The 25,452-nt window shown below is 35.4% G+C and overlaps 1 protein-coding gene across 2 annotated transcripts in view; it reads left to right on the top strand.

The window, feature by feature from the left end:
- SNX2 (sorting nexin 2) overlaps positions 1-25,452 on the top strand; it is a 54,010-nt gene that overhangs the window by 12,371 nt on the left and 16,187 nt on the right. For both annotated transcript variants that reach the window (XM_032425138.1, XM_032425137.1), the window contains exons 2-7: positions 6,840-6,957; positions 11,984-12,147; positions 13,466-13,532; positions 13,887-13,930; positions 15,280-15,421; positions 20,424-20,502. In XM_032425138.1, coding sequence (XP_032281029.1) covers positions 6,840-6,957; positions 11,984-12,147; positions 13,466-13,532; positions 13,887-13,930; positions 15,280-15,421; positions 20,424-20,502 — 614 coding nt within the window. The remainder of the gene's footprint in view (positions 1-6,839; positions 6,958-11,983; positions 12,148-13,465; positions 13,533-13,886; positions 13,931-15,279; positions 15,422-20,423; positions 20,503-25,452) is intronic.

Raw genomic sequence — 25,452 nt, 5'->3', positions numbered from 1 at the left:
ATTATAATAGGCAATATGTGTGCCTATTCTTTGCTGTAGAGGAGACATTGTCTGTATTATAATGGACAGTAAACAAATCTGGTCTTTGGGAAAGAGACATTGACCTCTGTTTTCCAAGGCTATTTCTCAGAAACGTTGCCTTCTGTCAGAGTTGTAGCTGCCTGCACTGTCACACACGTTTGCTCAGCTTGGGTCACTCTTAGGGAAAAGCAGTGAAAGAAAGAAAGGAGTGAAAATACTAATGAGGATTTCTGTCCTCTCCCCTTCAGATTTCTGAGTCCCCTTTTCCTGGTTCAGCTGGCCAGAAAAGTAGATTTTCTCTTGGGATTTTAGATGTCAATACTCTCATCATTGTTGGTTTCATGCATCTAAGCCACTAGGTTTGGCCTCAGGGCACAGCCAGGAAAGAAAATGGAATAGGGAGAGGAAGAAAAGAAAATTTTTCCACCTACATTCTCTTGGTAGCAGGGCCCCTGGTGTTATAATCAGAAGATAGAAGTTTTTCTTGGAGTCATTGCTGCTCACACTACTAGTATAGTTCTACAACTGGAGCCATTCTCAGGAAAAGCTGAAAGTTAAAGAAGGGGGAAAAAATCATAAAATTAACCTTCACATTTTTGTCTCCTTCCCTAATATATCTGCCATTATTTAATTTTAGGTCTTTGTTTTTTTATTCTATCCAGAGCTTTTAGTGTTAATCAGTGGGAAAGGGGCTCTAGTGGGCTTCTTTAATCTTGTTTGGAATCTTAAACACTACTTTTTAATTGAAGAGAGATTCGCAACAACCTTGGAACTTTTTATAAAAATAATTTCCAGCACACGACTAGGTGAAAATGTAGGGGAGTAAATACACATTTATTAAAAATACTAATATGTCTACAGTCGCATATCTTGGAGAACTAGTTCTGATCACCCAGAATTGTGCTCCAGGCAATTAAGTCATCCATGTTCCCTTCCATCACTTCCTCATTCAGTGGCCACTCTCTCCATACTCCTGCGCATACAGTGGAGAACAGCTCTTGGCCCTCACTACGAAACTGAAAGAGTCACGGGGAGGCAGGAGCAAAGACAAGTAAGTTCTCACAGCCTTTAGTAAGTGAGCGACTGCTCCAATTTGCTGTATAAGTTATATATAGGACCCCTAGTGCCTTTGTCTTACTCAATACAAGTATATCTTAGTTTTAATGAATATTATCAGAAGGCTGAATCATATGTGTAGGTACCTACTTTTCCCATGTAATGGCATATTATAAGCCTTTTCCTGTGCCACTCTGCTTCATTTTTTTCAAGACTTTTTTTTTTTTTAAGATTTTATTTATTTATTAGAGTGAGAGTAGAAGAGAGCATGAGAGCAGGGTGAGGGGCAGAGGGAGAAGCAGACTCCCCACTGAGCAGGGAGCCTGATGTGGGGCTCGATCCCAGGACCCTGGGATCATGACCTGAGCCAAAGGCAGCTGCTTAATCAGCGCCCCTAGACTTTATTTTTTAGAACAGTATTAAACTCACAGCAAAGTTGAGTAGAAGGTACAGTGGTTTCCCATCTATTGCCCCTACACATGCATTATCCCTCATTGTCAACTTCCTCCACCTGAGTTAGGTATGGTACATTTGTTACAATAGATGAATCTACAGTGACACGTTGTAATCACCAAAGTTTATAGTTTATGGTGTTTTACATGCTGTGGGTTTGGACATGTGTGTAATGACATGATGTGTATCCACCCTAATAGTATCATACAGGGTAGTTTCTCTGTCCAGAAATCATGTGTGCCCTGCCTATTCATCCCTTCTAACTTACTGATCTTTTTACTGTCTTCATAGTTTTGCACTTCCCAGAATATCATATAGTTGGAATCATATGATAAGTAATCTTTTTAGACTGGATTCTTTCACTTAGTAATATGCATTTGAGTTTTCTCTGTCTTTTCATGGCTAGATAGCTCATTTCATTTTTTAGTGCTGAGTAACATTCCATTGACGTTAAGCACCAGTTTACTTACCTCTTAACCTACTGAAGGACATCTTGGTTGCTTCCAAGTTTTGGTAGTTATGAATAAAGCTGGTGGAAACATCATGTGCTGTTTTTGTGTGTGTACATAAATTTTTAGCACTTCTGGGTAAATACTAAAGAGAGTGATTACTGGACTGTATGATAAGAGTATGTTTAGTTATTATAAGAAGCTGCCAAACTATCAAGCTAGCTGTACTATTTTGCATTCCCACCAGCAGTGAAAGAGATTTCCTTTTGCCAGCATTTGGTGGTGTCAGAGTTAAAGATTTTTGACCATTCTAATAGGTGTATAGATACACTATCACGAGGTATGGTGGTATCTCATTTTAATTTGCATTTCCCTGATGATATATGATGTGGGACATGTTTCTATTTTTCTTCCAGTCTGCTTGTTTTTTTATTTTCTTGACAGTATCTTTCACAAAAAGTTTTAATTTTAATGAAGTTTATCAATTCTTTAATGTAAGAGTGCCTTTGTTATTATATCTAAAAACTAACTGCCAAATCCAAGGTCATCTAGATTTTTCCTGTTACCTTCTAGGAATTTTATACTTCTGTGCTTTACATTTAGGTATGTAATCCATTTTGAGTTGATTTTTGTGAAGGGTGTAATGTCTGTGCAGATTCATATTTTTGCGTGTGAATGTCTAGTTAGGCCAACAGTGTTTGCTGAAGAGACTATTTTTTCTCTATTCTTCTTTGTTCATTTGTCAAAGATCTGTTGACTATTTATGTGGGTCTGTTTGAGGGCTTTTCTGTTCCATTCATCTATTACCACGTTATATTGATTACTATACGCTTGAAGTCAAGTGTTCTTGAAGTCAAGTAGCTTCAGTCCTCCAATTTTGTTCTTTTCCTTCAATGTTCTTTTGGCTATTCTGGGTCTTTTGCCTCTTTGAATAAACTTTAGGATCATTTTATTGATATCCCCAAAATAACTTTCTGGAATTTTGATTGGGATTGCATCAAATACTCTATATCAAGTTGGGAAGAAGGGACATCTTAAAAGATTTAGTCTTCCTATTCATGAACATGCAATATCTCTCCATTTATTTAGCTCTTTGATTTCATTCATCAGAATTTTGGAGTTTTGCTCATACAGATCTTGCACATATTTTCTTAGATTATACCTAAGTATTTCATTTTGGGGGTGCTAATATAAATGTTACTGTTTTTAACTTGAAATTCTGTTTTCATTGATGCTATGTAGGAAAGTGATTAACTTCTGTTTCCTAACCTTGTATGCTGCAATGTTGCTATAAGTGCTTATTAGTTTTGAGAGGTTTTTTTGTTTGGATTTTCTTAGACACTGATGTCATCTCTGAACAAAGACAGTTTTATTTTTTCCTTCCCAATCTGTATACCTTTAATTTCCTTTTCTTGTCTTATTTCATTAACTAAAAGTTCTAGTACAATGTGGAAAAGCAGTGGTGACAGTTGACATCCTTGTTTTGTTCCTGATATTAGTGGGAAAGCTTCTAGTTTCTCACCATTAACTTTGTAGGGGGCACCTGGCTGGCTCAGTGGATAGAGCATGTGACTCTTGATCTCAGGGTTGTGAGTTCAGGCCCCACATTGGGTGTGGAGCTTACTTTATTTATTTTTTTTAAAGATTTATTTGTTTCTCTATTTGTCAGAGAGAGAGAGAACGTGCGCACGCATGCCTGTACAAGCAGGGGAAAGTGGCAGGCAGAGGGAGAAGCAGGCTCCCCGCCGAATAGGAAGCCTGATGCAGGGCTCTATCCCAGGAGCCTGAGATCATGACCTGAGCCGAAGACAGACACTTAACCGACTGAGCCACCCAGGCATCCCGTGGAGCTTACTTTAAAAAAAGAAAAAAAAAGTTGATGTAGGTTTTTGTAACTATTCTTTCTCAACTTGAAAAAGTTCCCCTCTATTTTTGTTTGCTGAGAGTTTTTATCATGCCTGGTTGTTGAAACTACTCTGCTACATTTTTATGTAAATGTGCTTTATGCTATTTCAAATTTTTCAGTGTTATAGATAATCTCATTGACGAACTTGGGGCCAATTCTTAGGCATATTCATAATTATTTTCTTGGAATTCAGTTAACAGTCACTGAGCATTTGCAGCCAGGAACTGAGTAAAAAATTAGTAAACAAATTATAGAGTTTGTAATCAATAAACAGTTAATAATTATAGTGTGGGAAGAGAAATTATGATAGGAGAAGTAGATATTCTACAGGAGCATATAGGCCATTCACCTAAACAGACTCAGCTAGAGGTGAGGTTGAGGTTGTCGGAACATCTTCCAGAAGAAAAATGTATAAGCTTAGTTGTTTTTAAATTCCTTCAAGTGAAATTGCTATGGTAAGTGGAGTCCCACTTTTGTGAGAGTTTGGGACTATAAGAATGAACTCCTGAGAGAAAAAAAAAACAAAAAACAAAAAACCTCTCCTTTAAATTCTATAAAGAGTGGGCACCTGGGTGACTCAGGTGGTTAAGCTTCTGCCTTCGGCTCAGGTCATGATCCCAGGGTCCTGGGATTGAGCCCCACATTGGGCTCCCTGCCCAGCAGGGAGTCTGCTTCCCTTCCTCCTACTCATTCTCTCAATCTCTCTCTCTCAAATAATAAATAAATAAAATCTTTAAAAAAAGAAAAATAAATTCTATAAAGAATTGAAACTGGGGGCACCTGGGTGGCTCAGTCGGTTGAGCGTTAGACTTGGTTTCAGCTCAGGTTGTAATCTCACGATTGTGGGATCAAGCTCCACATCAGGCTCTGTGCTCAGCATGAAGTCTGCTTCAGATTCTCTCTCCCACTCGCACTCTCTCTCTAAAAAGAATTAAAACTTTTTGAAAGCTGTGAAGAAATGTCATTATGCTATAGAGGATAGTTTACTTAAAAAGCTAATGAGAAAATCTTTTAAGAATTAGGAATGACTTCAAAAGACTGTCCTACAAAAAGTTTCCTAATCATAAAAAGAAAAACTGATAATTTGTCTTTAGTAAAATGGAGAATTTCCATTCATCTAAGTCCACTATTAAGACAGTAGGAAGGGGTGTCTGGCTGCTTCAGTCAGTGGAGCATTTGACTCTAGATCTCAGGGTTGTAGATTCAAGCCCCACATTGGGTATAGAGATTACTTAAAAATAAAAGTTTTAATAAAAAAAAAAAGAAAGTGGGTACACAAGCCACTGATTGGGAGAAAATACATCTCTGGCAAAGGACTTGTATCCAGAATACATAAAGAATTCGTACAAGTCACTAAGAACTATAGCAAAATGGGCAAAATACTTGAAGACACTTTTCAAAAAAGAGGATATTCAAGGGGTGCCTGGGTGGCTCACTTGGTGAAGTGTCTGACTTTTAGTTTTAGCTCAGGGCATGATCTCAGGTCTGTGGGACTGAGCATCGGGCTCTGTGCTCAGTGGAGTCTGCTTGAGATCCTCTCTCTCCCTCTCCCCCTCTATCCATATGCATGTGTGTACTCTCTCTAAATAAATGAGTAAAACCTTTTTTAAAAGAGAAGATATTTAACCATTTGGCCATTTAACATGAAAAATTGCTGAACATCACTGTTCATCAGGGAAATGCAAATTCAAACCACAAGATATACTTTATACCACCATGATAGCTAAAATGGAAAAGATGGAATGTTATCAAAATGTTGACAAGGACGTGGAGCAATTGATATTTTCATATGTTGCTGGTGGGAGTGTAAAATATGCAACCACTTTAGAAGATTATCTGCTAAAGCAGAATGTTCACCTACCTGTCATCTAGTTATTCTACTCATACATACCAACCACAAATTTGTTCACCTTTATTAAGGTACATATACTAGGAAGTTTATACAAGCGTTATTGATAGTAGTACAAAACTCAAATGTCCATCAATAATAGAATGGATCGATTGAGGTGTATTTACACAGTGGAGTATTTTGCAGCAACAAGAATGTGTGATCTATTACTACACACAACATTGTGGAAGTATCTTGAATACATAACATCAAGAACAAAAACAAAAGAATATGTTCTGTATGATTCCACTTTTATGAAGAACAAAAACAGGGAACACTAATGCATGCTGATAGAAGCTTTGGTAGGGAGAGGATAAGAATGGGAGTAGAGCTTCTGGGGTTGATGATAATACTCTTTCTGGATCTGGGTGCTGGTTACACAGGCGTGTTTGGTTTGCGAAAATATCTAGCTGTACACTTTTGACATACACACTGTCATTTTTATGTGATTTTTTTAAAATATTGGTTTTTAACTATTACAAGAAAACTATAATAAAGCTAAAAGAAAACTATAATAAAGCTAGATTCTCTTATGTTACTCATTATATTTTAGGGTTAAGAAGTACAGAAATAGTCCCTAAATTCAGTTGAAACATAAATGTTTGGGAAAAGGGCATATTTTTAGTTTTAACTGTGAAAATTTTGTAATTGTAGACTTAATTCAGCTACTGTTAAACTTTTCTGTTAACAGTAAAGGAATACTTTGAACTTACGATACATGCAACATGTTTTCAAGATCTGATTTTTTTACTATTGTAAAATAATCAGTGTTATATATGGCTGTAAAACATTACATTTTTGTTAATTATAACTCAACATGACAAATTAGTATCTCTAAAGGGATGACTGGAAAAGATTTTTTTACTCTTAAGTGACTTTTTGTTAAGAAGGAAAATGAATAAAAATGTGGTTTTGGTTTATTCTTACCCTTAGAGGAGGTACTATGAATAGCTGTTCTTGTTCTTTCTTCCCTTTTTATCAAGAGAATGTTCTATTTCTATAATGTAGAGAGATGTAATTATAACAGTTAAACCTGCTAATCCATCATCTGTTGTTTTTTTAACAGTCGAGTCCATCATCTCCAGAACCAGCTAGTCTTCCTACAGAAGATGTGAGTCCAAACTCAAATGGTCCAAAACCTGCAGAGGTGGTGCTAGATGATGACAGAGAAGATCTTTTTGCAGGTAATTATGAATATCTTTAATTTTTTTAGTAATAGTCTACTATTTCCTGTTACAAGATATTCTCTAAATACCTGAAAAACTGAAATTTTGTGTAAGGTATAGTGGTAGCTCTTCTTACCAACTTGGAAGGATAGGAAATTTCCAATTAGATCACTTTGTGAAAAATATAGACCACTGAGAGAAGTAAATATGTAGTCCTTTCTGGTTTTAAGCATTTGAAAATAAATCACATATTATAATTTGATGTTTTGATCAGTACTTACACTTAAAAAACTAATGGTTGTAGCATTCATACTTTGAGAAATACCAGTGATTGTAATCTTTGTTATAGGTGTCGCAAGCAAAATTAAACTCTGGATTTTAAAGTCAGTTAAAATCTCTTTGTTTTAATAAAATACTTCAATATTTACCACCTGTTGTATTTTGATTCACTTTTGGGTGAGTAAATTGATGGTTAAGGAATTAATTTTCCTGGGCAGGATTTGGTGTAGTCCTACCTTTAAAAAAAAAATTGCGTTCTCTTCAAAACAGTTATATCTACTTTAACATTAAAACTTACTTGGGTAAAAGTTAATGTTTGGATATTGAAAGGTAAATCTTTTTTGGAATTAATTACTCAAAAAATTAAAGTAGTAAATCTTTTTTTTTTTTTTTTTTTTTTTTTTAAAGATTTTATTTATTTATTTGAGACAGAGAGAGAGCGAGCACATGAGACGGGGGAGGGTCAGAGGGAGAAGCAGGCTCCCTGCCGAGCAGGGAGCCCGATGTGGGACTCGATCCAGGGACTCCAGGATCATGACCTGAGCCGAAGGCAGTCGCTTAACCAACTGAGCCACCCAGGCGCCCTAAAGTAGTAAATCTTTGTTTAACAACTTAATTTACCTGAACTGGTCTTCACTGGGTTAAAATTCAATAATGTGTTATCAGCTTTTATAGTAGTTGCATATTTGAACCATTCTGTATTTTTTGTACAAGTATGTTTGAAGATACGATTCTCTATGACAAAAGTCCATGTGAGTTCCTGCTTGATTAGTTTTATGAAAAGTTTTTGCTACAGATGAATTTGTGTATTTCATCATGTCAGAAAAATTAAAATACCATACCAAGTACCATTCATATTTCCCATTTATTTTTTAGTTAGTAGCTACCTAACAACTTACAGTTTAACCAAAGTTGTAATATTCGTTTTTGTTTTCTTTTATGGACTTCTTCCCAGGCAGCCCTTAAAAGTTTTTTTATGGCATTTATGTGTTAAACTAAAAGATGACATGAGTGCTTTCTCTCCTTAGTGGGTACTAATCTAAAATTGTGTGTAATCCTCTAATAGTATAGAGTTATACATAGAAGTTCCAGATTATCCATTTCATAAAAGACCCTTTCTCCTTGAAATCTCAGAATTCATACATAAGGAGTATGCCAAAGCAAACAGAGCTATGTGAGGGTTTTGTTGTTTTTTCTTAACAGTATGCACAACTGATCGGTTGGCCAATTGAGGACTGTACAAAGATATTTGCCCACTTGACTTGATTAGAAAAATCTTTTTCATGTTTTACTCTACCTAGCAATCTATACTAAATACTGTCTTTCAGTTATGGTCGCCAGTGTTAGTATTTGTTTTATAAAAGAGATGGGGGGGCTCCTGGGTGACTCAATCGGTTAAGCATCCAACTCTTGGTTTTGACTCAGGTCATGATCTCAGCGTCATGAGATTGAGCCCCCATCGGGCTCCACACTGAGCGAGGAGTCTGCTTAAAGATTTTCTCCCTCTCTCTTTCTACCCTTCCTCCCACTCATGCTCTCCCTCTTTCTCTCTCACAAATAAATAAATAAAATCTTAAAAAAATAATAAAATAAAAAAGACACGGGGACTGAAAAATAAACATAGTCATCTGTTTCTGTTTCCTTTGCTATCTACAAACATAGAAACTTTGGGGGTGGGGAGGGCCTCGATCTTACAATGATAAGATCATGACCTGAGCTGAAATCAAGAGTCAGATGCTTAACCTGAGCTACCCAGGTGCCTCTTATGTTTAATCTTTTATCTTAAACTCAGGTGTAGGGGCGCCTGGGTGGCTCAGTCATTAAGCGTCTGCCTTCGGCTCAGGTCATGATCCCAGGGTCCTGGGATCGAGCCCCACATCGGGCTCCCTGCTCTGCGGGAAGCCTGCTTCTCCCTCTCCCACTCCCCCTGCTTGTGTTCCCTCTCTCACTATGTCTCTGTCAAATAAACAAAATCTTTAAAAAAAATAAATAAATAAACTCAGGTGTATTTCAAAATGACATCATTAGGTGTTCTAAGACCTAATCTGGTCATTTTTATGTGAATGGATTAATACTATCCTTGCCTCTTACTTTAATGCCTTTAAGCATGTATGTCATTCCTCCATGGAGGAGTATGATTCTTAGAAATCATAATAAAGAGTAGCATATGTTATCAGGATGGTGAAGACTACTGTCAGGTAATAATAACATGTACTTAATTTATTTCCCCTATATTAGAGGAGAGAATATCAATATTGCTCTAAGGATCTAGCCATTTTGATTTTAAAACCATGAAAAGATTAGATAGTATTTGTACCTTTTGGGTAGCATTTCAGGTACTTTTTTGTTAGGCATGGTACCAGAAAATTTGAGTGTGACATGTTACGGTTACTCGTTTACTTGGAGAGCCTTCACCAAATAGGCTTGACTACACAGCCCCTCCACTATTTGTTACATCCTTCACACTGAGCTTTACTGAACATCAAGGAAGGATCATAGAGGAGTAAGTGAGGGTGAGCAAATTGCCAATGTTGAAATGGTCCTGGACTTTTAAGTCTTGTTTCTGCCAGAGTCCTTAGCTTACTTCACTTACACATTTCAGCAAATGATACAAATTGTAAGTTTAATGAGTATTCCTTTGTTTAAAAAAATTCTTTGGTATCTATGTTATGAGTGAAATATTTCTTCCCTGGCATTGACATCATCAGTTTATACTTGTCCTCAAAGTATCTCTTCCCAGGAAAAGTTCATCTTTATACTTAAAACCTGTGGGGCATCTCCTGGAACCTTCAGGTCTGGTTTAAATTAAGATTTGTGAATCTGTAGTATGTTAGTTTACTTAGCTAAAAGTTATGAGAAGACTTTAAGCCGCAGACTCTATATTAGTATGCTAAATCTAAATACCCACTTTCATTTTCCTCCTCCAGGTTAGCTACTTAGTTCATATTTAGCTTTTCTTATTTTGAGGTTTCTTACTATTTCTGAAACAGCCTATCAGAGTCCTTGCAAAGAATGTAAAATCTGTTATCAGTGAAGTAAAATGTGATTGAAAACTGAAAGTTACTCTCTCTGTCCTGATACATCAGCAAAGTTAATATGCCTTTCCCTTTGTCTCTGGGTCTGTTGCCGATAGCAGTACCTCTTAGAGAATTTTAGATTTATTTTGTTTGCTGCTTGTTGTTTTGCTTGTTTGTAGATAATAGATCTCACACCTCCTAGCTTTGATACACTGCTTTCTTACTTTCTTACGTTGCTCATTGGTTTCATTTCTTTAAAAAATGAATAAATACTAGCCGTCTTAACTGCCTGAAGGCTTTTAGTTTTTTACATTTGGGTCATTTATTGTCTAATTGTCTATTTTATCTATCATCTATTTTCCTTCTGGTTACCACACTTGGAAAGATTTCTGGTTTACTATAAAAATATAAAGAGAGCTATGTCAAGTAAGGATCTCATTAACATGAGAAAACCAGTAAGAGTAGATTGATAAAGGGTTGACCTGTTTACATTTAAATGTAAATGTTAACACTATTTACCTTATTTCAGGTAAATATGTTGTTACTGCTATACTTTTTGAGGTATTAAAATGGATCACTGACTGCCATTACTACCTTCCCAAACCTCTGGGAATCTAAGAACCTCAGGTTAGAAACCACTGGTCTGATTCTGTTTCCCTTACAGCCCTGCCTTTCTTTTCTTGTTATCAGTTCTATAATCCCACAGAACTGTGGTTTTCTTCATGGCCACTGAATGTAATTTTCATTTTTCTGGTTTTGCTTTTTATTTGTGCTATTGTTTCATTTTCCTAGAATTCTTTCCCCATTTTTTGTCTACCCATTCAGATCCTCTCAGATCAGTTTCATTAACTATTGCTGATTTCCCCAGCCTAAAGTATTGTCTCCCATCTCAAATTGTAGTGTTTGTTCTGTAGTTCATATAGCAATTAAATATCTTGTAACATTCTTTTTATTGTTCTCTTGGCTATTATTTGTCTTTTATTATTATTTAACATTCCACATGCTTGTGTCTTACTTTCCCAACTAGATTATAAACTCCCTGAGGGCAGGTATGATATTTTACATTTCTTTGTGTTTCTCCATTGCATCTAGCACAATGTTACATAGCTTGTAGACAGTTTATTGATTTGATTTGGTTTTGAATATGTTTAATTTTAGATCTTTCAAGTGGATGAGCATTTTAAATTAAAACTTAAACAGCTGTTTGCTTTGTGTCATATTCATGTCTTCAACTAATATTCAGTAATCTTTAGCAGTTAATTGCTTTAGATGGCTGGCTTTGTGGATTTTCCATAACAGATTTTTAATCCCAACTGGGATTGTTCTGGGCAGCCTATTGCCATAAAATTTGTGTTTGTATGTATAAAATAATCATGTTAGCCTGAATAAACAATTTTGAAAGGTAAGTTACCCCAAGCATAAGATACATTACAAACCCAGCACAAATGAATGTGGAATTATTCACATCATTGCTTTCCTACTAGCTTTATCCCTACCACTAGTATAGATAATTAAGCTGACTTACTGTAATTCTTCCTAAAATCAACAAAGTCACTGTTGGTTTTAAAGTATTGGTGAACAACTAAGGAAGAATTCATTAAACTATTTATAACAAGTATTTTTAAATAACTTTATTGTGATATTTTTTGTGGGTAGTCTAAAAATATTTTTCATAACTCATTAACTGCAAATAGACTATTGGGGTTTGTTATCAGTGTCCTAAACTAACTTGTTTAATTTGTATCTAGAAGCCACAGAAGAAGTTTCTCTGGATAGTCCAGAAAGGGAACCTATCCTGTCTTCAGAACCTTCTCCTGCAGTCACACCTGTGACCCCTACTACACTCATTGCTCCCAGAATTGAATCAAAGAGTATGTCTGCTCCTGTGATCTTTGATAGATCCAGGGAGGAGGTATGGGAAAATGTTTGTATTCTAAATTAATATGTAATTAGTAAGCTTTTTGTTCCCCCACCCAGCATCACTCTCCTATTAGTCATCTCTAATCAAAGCCTTTAGACACTTTGGGGAAAAGGTATTGGACTAAGGAAGTCAGCTGATTTGGTTTCTAATTTTATCTTTATCACATTTTAACCCAGTGACTTGGGCACATTACTTTCCTTCTTAAGGATTTTATCATTTGTGATCTCATGATGCTTATTTATGACTCTCAGAGTTTCTGTGTTAGTCAAATGAGAAAATGTATGAAAGTGCCTTAAAAACTTTAATAAAGTGACATTAATTTTATTTGTTGAATCGTGCAGTAAATGTTATTGGTTATGTTGGCAAGGTACAGGATGGGTTGTGCGTGGAGAGGAAGCACAAGAGGGCCTTCCTGTGAATAATGGTGTTTGTGAAAGTTACTGAGCTGTATACTTAGGATTTATATAGTTTATGTTACAGTTCAAATAAGGTTTAGTTACTTAAAAATCTGTACATGAAAAAGATTATGTACAAAAAGATTATGGTTAGAAAAACTCATTTTCTTTTAGATAGCCTTAGGCTATTAATATTACTCCAGAATAGTTTCAGTATTTAACAATTTCCATGCTCTCTTCTTGAGAATAATAAGACTTCCCTACAGAGCTGCCCCTAGGATTGCTTATTTATAATGGCATTAAAAAGTGCTTCTCTTCAGTCTCACAAGGTTATCGTTTTTCCTCCTTACTGCTTTTTTCAGTGAACTTTATAATGCTTTCATTGGCTTCAAGAAGAGCATGTGTTTACTGGGTTATTAGAGAAATCATGATGCTAAAGATTCTAAGTGTAGTTATTTCTACACATATGTAGGGTTCTACCGGCAAAAGTAATAGCTACCTCCTGGTCATTAAAGAGTAGAGATAACAACTTTGAAAAGTGCTAATATTAAAAATAATTAAGGTGTTAGTTTAATGATCTGAATCTGAAGACTCAGTTTAGAGAACAGCAACAAAAAAATCCTGCAGTATTCCTATAGAGGACTAAATCTGAGGAGTTGTGAGAAAACAAGACTTTCTGTAACTTCTCCAGATGATCCTTTTGTATATGTGTATATGTGTGTTTTGTTTTTGTTTAAATATTGTCAAGGAAATGTGAAAGCTTTATTGTTTTTCAGAAACAGAGTGCTGAGTGGCTTTTTAAATTGTTATGACAGCGACCCTAATAAAAGATAGATGGTAAAAATTGAAGTTATTAGTGTTATAACAATAATATAAAGTGGAATCTTTAACATCAAAAAAATTACCTTTTCTAGATTGAAGAAGAAGCAAATGGAGATGTTTTTGATATAGAAATTGGTGTATCAGATCCAGAGAAAGTTGGTGGGTCAATATTTACCATACTTTAAATTTGCTTCTTTTTGATAAGTACCTTGGTTGTTAATATGTTGTTTTTCTTTATTAAGTGCAGTGTTAAGTATTAAAATGATACTTTTATTTTTAAGCTTGTGGGGCTTTTTTGTTTCTCATTTTATTTTGTTTTTTTTTCAGCTTTATTGAGTTTATAATTAACAAATAATTTTATATATTTAAGATGTGCATTGTGATGATTTAATATATGTACACGTTATGAATTGATAATCACAAGTCGGTCAGCATATTACTTCACATAGATACCTTTTTGTGTGGGTGGTTAAGCTTATTGTTTTTAATAGTATTGCTTGACTTTTCTTATAGGTGATGGCATGAATGCTTACATGGCTTATAGAGTAACAACAAAGGTGAGTCTTTGCTCCTTTAAAAAAATAGTGAGCCCTATATGTAGTATGAGCTTACAACAGGGATTAAGGTGTAAGGATTTCCTGTCTTTACAAAGGTTACCATCCAGTGAGATTTCAAATAAGTAGTTACAGTGAGTTAACGAGCAGTTTGTTAAGTGTAATAATCTCTAAAGTAGAGGTAAAGTATTATATGACGGTATGCAGGAAGGGACTTAATATAGACAAAGGTAGGGGAAAGTGATGGGGAGCAGGACACAGAGAAAGGAGAATGCTCGTTCCAGGCAAAGGGGTTTGCTTTTACAAAGGTGAGGTGTCAAGAAAACATTGTGCTTTCTAGGATCTGCAGGAAGCGGTGCCTACTGAAAATTGTTCGGTGGTAGCCTCCCTATATTATAAACAGCCACATTAAGGAATTTGGGCTTTATCCTTAGTATAATGGAGAGTATTTGAAGAGATTCCAGCAAGCATGTGGCACAATTGGATTTTTGTTTTAGAAAGATCTCACCGACTACTAAGTTGGGAGCAAAAAGTAGAGGATTTCCAGTGAATTCCTTTGCAGTTCCTAAAGGATTGTAGGCCTTAGATCTTAAAACAAGAGAGAGATCTACAGCAGTCTTAGCTGTGAGAAGTAATATTTTATACTAAGGAATTGATTCTGAAGCTAGAATAATGGCTTCTTGAGTTGTGTAGGCGGAGGTAGAATCATTAGGGCTTGGGTGTAAGGAGTGAAGGAGAGATGCCTGAGTCACTGACTAGAGGATCTCCGTGGTTGTCAGAGGGATCGCAGAGAAAAAGCGGCACAGTTTGGATGGGTGTGAGATTTATTAATTCATTGAAGAAATATTTATTAAACACTTACCATGGGGTCCAGCTCTATTCCAAGCATGAAGGTTTAGTAGTAAACAATACAAACAGGTGCCCTTCCCACCTGGAGGTTATGTTCCAGTAAGAAATGTGGTGAATTTGAGGTGGCAGCAAGATTTAAGTGCAAGTATCCCTTGGGCATTTTGATATCTTGGACTGAAGCTCAGAGATCTGGGCCAGAGGGAAAGATTTAAGAGTCATTAACATAAATGTAATTAGAGTTGATGAGATGAGTCAAGGATAGAATCAAGCAAACATTTTTTTAAGTTTCTGTAAGAAAAAAAAAAACATGGGTAATGTAGGTTTTTTTTCGGTTAGAAATTTATCAACACATTAGTTAGCTACTGTGCATTCTTTTGCAAAGTAAACCAGAGTGTGTCTGTGTGTGTGTGTGTGTGTGTGTGTATGTTCACGGTTATATGTGATACTAACTTCTAAAAAACTGCTTAGTATCAGAATTTGAAATACCTCTTCTTCACTTGTAGACTTCTCTTTCCATGTTCAGTAAGAGTGAATTTTCAGTGAAAAGAAGATTCAGTGACTTTCTCGGTTTGCATAGCAAGTTAGCAAGCAAGTATTTACATGTTGGTTATATTGTACCACCAGCTCCAGAAAAGAGTATAGTAGGTAAGTATGAAAAACTAAATAAACTTGTGACTGTTACTGGTTCAGTTGTAACTATCAGATTAGGATATTGTGATCATTCATTATCGTGATAACTCAATGTCTAGCGATACTGAATTTAATAAATATTCCATTTATGATAATCATTCATCAACTAAGGAATGTATAAGCTAATAGTTTTATTTTCTAACATCTTAGGATTTTGATTTATATAGGATCATTTAGGATTTGATTTATATAATCTAATGATGTTAAATATTGGGTTAGAATTTGCCAAGTTGAAAGCAATTGAAAACCCTAACATTTTAGGGTCATATTACTGAGTAACACTCAAAAGATACTTAGTATTAGTAGCATATTAACATTTTTCTAAAGGATGGAGGTATTTGGCTTTCAGCTATTCATTGTCCAAAAAGGAGATTCCATCCAGTCTGGATCTTCTAAGACCTATCATGTTAGTGTATTTCATGGTTCAGTTTAATGTTTAAAAAACATTTCTACCTGTGGGTGCCTGGCTGGTTCAGTCAGTTTGAGCATGTAACTCTTGATCTTGGGGTTGTAAGTTGGAGCCCCACAATGGGTATAAAGATTGCTTAAAAATAAAATCTCAAAAAAAAATTCTACTTGTACAAGTAATAAAGGCTTAGTTAAGAATATGCAGAAGGGAGCACCTCATTGGCTCAGTTGGCAGAGCATGCAATTCTTGATCTTAGGGTCGTGAGTTCAAGACCCACACTGGGTGTAGGGCTTACTTTAAAAGTGAGGGGGGGGCACCTGAGAGGCTCAGTCAGTTGAGCTCTGATTCTTGATTTTAACTCAGGTCATGATCTCAAGGTCATGAAATGGAGCCCCTAGTCAGGCTGCGTTCTTATTGGGAAGTCTGCTTGAGATTCTCTCTCCCTCTCCCTCTCCTCCCCCAGCTTCTGGGTGCATGTGCACACGCGCTCTTTCTCTCTAAAAATAAATAAATCTTTTCAATTTTTAAAAAAGAATATGCAGAAAATACAAAAGAGCATTCTCTTTGTTGTTGAAGTACAGTAAGCTCTCCCATTTGTTGTCCCATTAACTGTCATCTCTTAAAATTTTGTAGTTTTTCCCAGTGTTTTCAGTTATGAGTTTTTATTTACCATACTTTGTAAGATTATTCAGAAAATAAAAAAATGAGTCTGATCTTTAAATTGTGGAGTTTTTTTAAACATTTTGTTTGTAAGGCACTTATTGGTATCTTTAATGATTTTGAAACCTGATATATTTAAATGCATTTGTTATATTCTCTGTGATTTTTTTTAATTATAAAAAACTTTTTAGGGGCACCAGGCTGGCTCAGTTGGTGAAGCATGTGACTCTTGATCTCGGTTGTGAGCTCAAGCCCCACATTGGTGGTAGAGTTTCCTTAAATTCATGAAATTTTTTAAAAACTTTAAAAAAATGTGAAATAGTAATAAACTCAATATTTGTAAGACAAAAATAAGTTTAGTGATGAGTGGCTTGCTTTATTTTGTGTTTTTACAGTTTCCCAAATCTCTAATTTCCAGCTTAGTAGAAAATAGTTACGTTCTCATATATGTTTCTACATTCTGTTGTGATATAACACACCTTACAACCTTTGTAAAACTCCACTGAGCTCTCATGAAAGAGTGAGAGTAAAAAAGACAGTAGTTTAATATTATGAAAATAGCCTTTGGTGCACACTTCCCCACACCCGTACAAAAAAGGGTCTCAGAAATCTTTCTGGTATTCTGACCATACTTTGAGAACTGCTAACCTAGTTAATCTTACTTCTTTTACCTCTGAACTTTTGCAGTGGTACCTTTTGGCGTCCTTCTGTGTAGGGAACTTAAGTTTCATGTATCACAAATTATTTATTATTATCTTTCTTCCTTTGACTTCAGTTGTGCAACTATTTTTATATATGAGAGGGAAAAAATTATTTTTCTCATTTTGGTGGCTAACATGCTAATCTAGTCCTTAAACAGTGAGCGCCCCCCCCCAAAAGAAAATTGAAAAAAGTAAATTTTAATGCCCACGTTTATTATGTTTCAGGCTAATGTTTTGCCTTAGTCAACCTTCCACACATTATTACAGTATAACAAATAGCATGTGTAAATTTAAAGTAGAAGTGAGAAACTAAATCCTAAGAGCATCCTTTTCTGAAACTGAGTCTGACAGCCTTCAAAGGGTTATTAGGGGCCAGTCACACAGTTTTGTTTGAATTATCCATATACATGGCTAAGATAGCCTCTTACATTGTAAGGCTATCAGTTAAATTATAGGACTAATTAACATTTATTGAGAGCTTACTGTACTATGGTGCTGTACTAAATAATGTGCTTTCTCTCATTTAATCCTCATAGCAACTTTATGAAGTTAACTTACTGTTGTACTTATTTAATAGGTGTAAGGAAGCTAAGGTTCATCAGGGTTACGTGACGTGTCCCGTGCCATTCAGCTACTAAGAGGCAGAGCTGAGCTTTGAATACAGGCCATCTTACTCTAGAACTTATATTTTTAATCACTATTCTAGTCTGCCTCTAATTTTGGTATTTTTAAATTATGGTTATGGTTTGCTTTTATTTTTTATCCGAAATAAAAAACTTCCCAATTTTAAAAATAATCTAATGCTATGTTATTGTAGACTTGTCTAATGTGATTTAAGGTGGATTGAGTTGTTTTAAAATTATTTATTTATATACCACTTTATTCTAAAAAGGACTTGAGACAACTACATATAATGCAGTTTTTTTTAAAAGATCAAAATAAAGAAATTAGCAAGAAAAATAAACAAATAGTAAGATGAAGTCAAGTTAAACAGTTTCTTCAAAATGTATGCATAAAGTCTGAACAGTTACTAAAAGTGGATAAAAAATTGATCTGTGAACTTCCTGGCAGCCAACCAAATAGAGAAGCAGTCATTTTTTCATCCTGGCCATCAATTTTTTTTTAAATAAAAATGAATAGGTTGTCTTAAGAAACTGTTGAAATACGGGAGGCCTTTTTGATTATGTAGGCAGTGGTTTTCAAGTGACGAACACTTAAAGAGGGATAGCAGAAAAGGAATGGTAACTTGACTTGGTTGCTGAAAAGTTGTAACTACCCCTGAAGGAAGAGGAGCCTTTTCATTAGCCCAAAATTGCTACCCCTTTATAAGATTAGTTATCTTAAAAACACCATTTCACTAAGCTTTTAGATAAAGAACAGCAACAAAGTTGAAAAGTTTTAACAGTTAACGGATTAGAGTGTTTTTTATTTGCTGCTTTGGCCTGTATTGGTTACTTGTAGGAAGTAGCATGAGCACAAGATCCTTAAAGGGAAAAATGCAAAGAACTGCATAGTGATAAGATATTTTCAGGGAAACAATATGTTTAATAATTAACATCCCACTTCAATTGGTCCATTCAGGGTAGATAATTTTAGGTGTTTAGGTTTTCTTTTTCAAAGTTGTATTTCAGAAGAACTATGTTAAACAAAACATTATTGGGTGATATGTTTATTTACCAGATGTACCAGCCTGAATAAGAATTACATGGTTTTACATAATCCTATTTTTAATGCCTTTGTTGAGATATAATCCACATGCCATATAATTTATTAAGTGTATATAATTCCGGGCATCTGGTTGGCTTAGTTGGTAGAGCATGCGACTCTTGATCTCAGGGTTGTGAGTTCAAGCCCCATGTTGGGTGTAGAGCTTACTTAAAAAAATTATAAAGTGTATGTAATTCAATGTAGTATATAAGGCTTTTAGTATATTCAGAGTTGTGTACACACCACCACAGTTTTAGAATATTTTTATTACTGTTTAGCCATCATCCTCTGATTTCCCCAAGCCCCTAACCCCATGCAATCACTCATTTACTTTCTCGCTCTGTAGATGTGTCTATTCTGGACATTTCATACAAAAGGAATTAGACAATGAATGGGCCTTTGTGACAAACTTCTTTCACTTAGCATATTTTTTTTTTTAAAGATTTTATTTATTTGAGAGAGCACGAGCACAGGGAGGGGCAGAGGGAAAGGAAGAAGACTTCCCACTGAGCAGAGAGCCGGATGTGGGACTCTGAGATCATAACCTGAGCCGAAGGCAGACGCTCAACCAACTGAGCCACCCAGGCACGCCTCACTTAGCATGTTTTTAAGGTTCATCCATGTTGTAGCCTATGTCAGTACTTCATTTCTACAGAATTGATGTTGAAAGGAAAAAGAGCAAGGGAAAAAGAATCTGCAGTCTGATACAGTAGTGTTAAAATTGAAATTGCAATTACTGAAATGATTAACATGATTTTTATTTTTTAAATTATGAAAGCGCTTGTTGTTTCAACTATTACAAAACCAGCTATGATAACCAACATGTTCTCAGACTCTACAGTGGGGAAAATATTTAGCAAATTCATGGATTACACTTACTTTTCCAGTCCCCAAACTAAAGAACCTTAATTACTGCTTATAAGAAATGAAAATATTAATTGAGGGACACCTGAGTGGCTCACTTGGTTAAGTGTCTGCCTTTAGCTCAGGTCATGATCTCAGGGTCCTGGGATCGAGCCCCGCATTGGACTCCCTGCTCAGCGGGGAGTCTGCTTCTCCCTCTGCCTGCCGCTCGCCCTGCCTGTGCTCTCTCTCTCTCAAGTAAAATCTTAAAAAAAAAAAAGAAAATATTAATTGAGCTTAAATTTGCTAATGTGAATCTCTTTATGCATATTGAAGTGCAAACACAATTTACCAAGAGTGTAGTATATCAAACAGATGAGGAACCCAAACGGGTGAGGAGACTGTAGACACAGCTCACCTCTGCTTTATCTGGTTTTGTGTTGTACTTACCAAGTTGAGATGTTAATATAGCATGAGTTTTAATTCCTCAGAAGTATGATACTAGTGATAAATTGAGGAGTTTTTTTTTTTGTCAAGTTCAAATTTAAAGTGTATTTTAAATTATGCAGAAATGACTGTAAGAGATGTTTACAGTAATACAAAGTTATCATGAGTCTCATTCTATTTTTTTTCAAAGGCATGACCAAGGTCAAAGTGGGTAAAGAAGATTCATCATCCACTGAATTTGTAGAAAAACGGAGAGCAGCTCTTGAAAGGTAATTGTGGACAGCTGTGCATTATGACTCTCATGTTTTTACTTCAGTAATAGGAGTCTAATTCCATTATATGGCACACTGTATTTTAATTAATTTTTTTCACAGTACCATTTCATGACTGTTTACTAAGAGTGCTTTATACTTTTAAGAAAATTCTTTTAACAATACAATACTGTGTTCTGCTTTTATTAATCCTCACAGTGGATTGATATTTAGCAATAGTGTATCTAACAAAATAACACCTATTTTTGTATCCTGTGACGTAAGCAGGAATATAAAGGCACGAGTTAGTTGGAGATAGAATTAATGTATCTTGGGGCGCCTGGCTGGCTCGGTAGAGCACGCGACTCTTGATCTTGGGGTTGTCAGTTCAAGCCCCATGTTGGGTGTAGAGATTATTTAAAATGTTTTTTAAGAAAAGAAAAGAATTAGTGTATCATAGCTGTAGTCCACATGAGAAGTAAAAAACTGCCAAGCTTGTAAAAAGATATGAAAAGGTAGATAAACTTTTGAATTTTTAGTATTTAGTAATATTTAGGTTCTTAAGAAGTTCTACCTGTATTCAGGTTCTGTTGCATAATTTGGCTAATTATAGTTCATTTAAAGTAATTTTTCCTTTGAATTATTACTTGGTTAGGAACATTATTAAATACAATGAAAAATTAGGTTTGCGCTTTCCCCTTTAATTTTGCATAATTGATTTTGACTTGAGTGCATAGTAGTATTAGTCATTTATTGAGTTGACTGTATACTTAAAGTCTGATGTATTTGCTCTACCTTTTTTTAGAGTACTTGACACATTTCCTGTAGTTTTGAAGACTTGTGTTCAATGTCACAGAGTAAAAAGAGGAATGAATGGGAGGATCCCAGTCCTAGAATCTTAACATTTATTCCTTACTTGCTATGCTGAAAATTGAGAAAACAAATTTGAAACTATCTTAAAGCCCAACTTTTAGAACATAAGTTGGTAATCACCTAGACATATAAATTTTCTAACTTCATAGGTTTTTTTGGTTTGTTATTTTAATTGAATTTTGTTTTATCTTAATTGAATTTGCTTATTTGTTCTTTATTCTCTCTTTTGACTTAAAATCAGTGGTTGTGGTAGGTCGGACAGATTTTAAGGAATAGTATATTTATCTCCAGGATACACATTATTTTTTAACCTATTTTTTAAGACACCTTATTTCTGGGTTTTAGTTATAACTTGTTTACATTTTAAGAAAATGCCACAGAAAAAAAGGTTTGAACAATTTACAGTAAGAAAGCTAAAGAATATGCAACTTAATATTAAGGAGGACTTAGAGGATGAGATTATGTCTGTGAGAATTGCAGTTACTCAGGAAAAGGATTTAAATTACATCAAGAGAAGTTTAGGTTAGGCATTAGAATTGTTTATGTTATGAAAGAAGTCATAGACTGACTGTTTTTAGGAGTAAAGGGTAGATAATGTTTGGTTTTGATTTTGCTTAGTTCTTCTTGAAAGTGTAACCATGACCCTTTGAGAAACCTTTCAAGTCCTATTTTTCTATGAGTAAATTTGAAATATTTCAGATGGCATGCTTGATAAGGAACTTAATGAAGATTTATTGTACCTAGGACATATAATTTGATTCTACATTCACCTTTCTTACAACTTGACTGCATTGCATAGTACTTACCATAACATCATGCAGTATGAAACATTGAGGAGAGTTGTAAAGAAATACTGAGATTTGACCTGCTAGATATTTGAAAATAGTTTCTTCGTGATAAATGTTACTTCTTAAATGCTACCTTAGTGGACTTTGCAGGTTAAAAAAAAAGGAAACAGTGTAATAGGGAGAAATTCATTTTGCCTTAAAAATTATGACTAAAGAAAATATAGGTGTAAAGGTCTAGAAGCAGAGGAATTGGAATGCTTTTTCTAAAGGCAGTTTTCTTAAAATTTAAAAATTAGAGAGCAGGCTTATCTGTGGGATACCTAACCTAGTTGAATCTGGTGGGACAGGGAAGTATTTTTCTTTGTATATACTATGATAACAATTTACGTATTTATCTGTTGGTTCCACTCAGAAAATCTAGATGACTGTCTTGAGTGAAAGGATGAACATCTAGTATTAAAACACAGGCAGAGAAAGGGAATGGTTAAGAAAGCTACTCTCCTGGGCACACTCACTAAAGGAAGCAGAAGCTACTTGTAGGAAGAGTGTCCCTAAGACTTGAGAGTGCTTCGCATTTTACCTTAAGCCCGTACTGAGTTTATACCCTAGGTGAGGATACAGTTCTGCAGGTATAAACAGAAGTCTAGGGTTGCATGAAAGGGATTTCGCATCCCTTTTTTGTTGAAGCCTGTGCTCCACTACACACTATATACTGTGTGACTTGGGCAACTTATTTAACTTAAATACATTTTTATTTACCTTACGATGTATCAGGATTATGTTCGCTCCAAGCACCCAGAAACTCAACTGGCTTGGCCTAAGCAGTTAGCATAGGTTAATTAGTCTACTCTTTTGTATCAGGAAGTACTTAGGACTATCCAGTTCATCAGGAAACCTTGTTGCTTCTTTCTGATATCTGTAATACAGCCATTTCTCACCAGTACAATACTAGTCCAAATGTTGGAATTAACTGCAGTAGGCTCCTAATGGCCTCTTTGTTTCCATCCTTGAACCTCTACTCTTTTAATACAGCAATCAGAGTCATCCTTTTAAAATACAAATCAGACAATATTGCCCCCTTCCCCATTTCACTCAGTAAAAGCCAGAGTCCTTCTAATGGCCTACAGAACTTCACATGACATGCACTGCTTGCTCTGTTACCTCCTTGATCTCATATGCTCCTTGATCACTCTGCCCCAGGCCGCACTGATGTTTTGCTGCTCCTCAAAGATCCTAGGCATTTTCCCACCTTAGAGTTTTTTCACTGGCCTCTCCCATTGCTTAGAAAGCTTTTGTTCCCAGGTATCTGCATTGCTTATTCTCTTACCTCTTTTAAGTTCGTGTGTTCAAGTATCCTCTTTCCAGTGAAATCTTTTCTGATGATTGGCTTCATTCTTACCTGTTCTCTTTGAATTGCCACCAACCATACCTTATATACTTGATCACATTTGCTCTACTGTTCTATCCTTTCTTTTTCCACAGCATCTGCCAACTTGTTACATAGTATATAATTTATGTGTTTATTGTATTTATAGTTTATTATCAGTCTTCTCTTACTAAAATAGTTTGTACTGATACACTGAGTGTTCAGAACAGAAAATGACATTTAGTAAATGCTTAATAAATATTTGCTGAAGGAACAAATGAATGTCATCAAAGATCAGGCTCTTTCTGCCTTTCTGTTCTCTCATTGTTAGCACATGTGTTTAAGTTTCAAGCAAGAGAAATATTTTTTTTTTTTTTTTTTTTTTAAAGGAAAGTCTATATTGAATGAAATTCTTTCTTTCTTTTTTTTTTTTTTTAAAGATTTTATTTATTTATTTGACAGAGAGATAGCGAGAGCAGGAACACAAGCAGAGGGAGTGGGAGAGGGAGAAGCAGGCTTCCTGCCGAACAGGAAGCCCGATGTGGGACTCGATCCCAGGACCCTGGGATCATGACCTGAGCCGAAGGCAGATGCTTAACGACTGAGCCACCCAGGCGCCCAAGCAAGAGAAATATTTTTAACTTTGTTCCTCGGAATTTTGTATAACCTGCTTTATTTTGTTTTATTTTCAATGAGTAAATAGGAGCTTAAAACCCTCAGTGATTCTTCTAAATTATCAGTAACCTTTCCTTGGAGCAAATGTAAAAAACAACTCCAACTGACTTCCTCTCGTTAAGTGTGATACTAACTTTTCATCATTTCCTTTGTGTCTTCCATTTCTTTCTTCCTTCTAGTGTTTCTCTTCCTCCCCATGCCTCTTTTCATGTGTTCTTCCTATATTTTCCTTTTTGTTCTGTATCCATCCTTTATATATTTATAACCTCTCTGACCTTACTACTGAATTGGGGAGTATTTACAAATACTCATTAATTTAAAATCTATCTTAGGATGCGCAGCATCACTCATCATCAGGGAATTGCAGATTAAAACTACAGTGAGATATCACCACACCTGTTAGAATGGCTAAAATCAAAAACACAAACAAGTGTGGACAAGAATGTGAAGAAAAAGGAACCCTCTTATACTGTTGGTAGGAATGCAAACTGGTACAACCACTCTGGAAAACAGTATGAAATTTCCTCAAAAAGTTAAAAATAGAACTACCCTATGATCCAGGAATTGCACTGTTGGGTATTTACCCAAAGAATACAGACCCTAATTCAGAGGGATGCAAGCACCCCTGTGTTTATTGCAGCATTATTTACAATAGCCACATTATGGAATTAGCCCAAGTATCCACGGATAGATGAATGGATAAAGAAGGGGTGTGTGTGTGTGTGTATGTGTGTGTGTGTGTGTGTGTGTGTTTAAAATGGAGTATTACTCAGCCTTTAAAAAGAATGAAATCTTGCCATTTGTAGTGATGTGGATGGAGCCAGAGAGTATTATGCTAAGCAAAATAAGTCAAAGACAAATACCATATGATTTCACTTTATGTGGAATTTAAGAAACAAAACAAATAAGGGGGGAGGGAAAAGAGACAGACAAACCAAGAAACAGACTCTTAACTATAGAGAACAAACTGATGGATACCACAGGGGGTGTGGATGGGCTGATGGGTTAAATAAGTGATGAGAATTAAGCAGTGCACTTGTCCTGATGAATATGGAAGTATTGAGTCACTGAATTGTACACCTGATACTAATACTACACTCTGTTAGCAGAGGGGTGGTAGTTGGGGGAATGGGTGAAATAGGGGATGGGAATTACAGAGGACACTTAACTATGGTGAACACTGGGTAATGTAGAGAATTATTGAATCATTATATTATACACCTGGAAGTATTATAACACTGTATGTAAACTATAATGGAATTAGAA

This window comes from Phoca vitulina, unplaced genomic scaffold (assembly GCF_004348235.1).
Source record: "Phoca vitulina isolate PV1807 unplaced genomic scaffold, GSC_HSeal_1.0 scaffold32, whole genome shotgun sequence".
Lineage (NCBI taxonomy): Eukaryota > Metazoa > Chordata > Mammalia > Carnivora > Phocidae > Phoca > Phoca vitulina.
The sequence above is the reverse complement of the archived record's forward strand: the minus strand, read 5'-3'. Positions and strand labels throughout refer to the sequence as shown.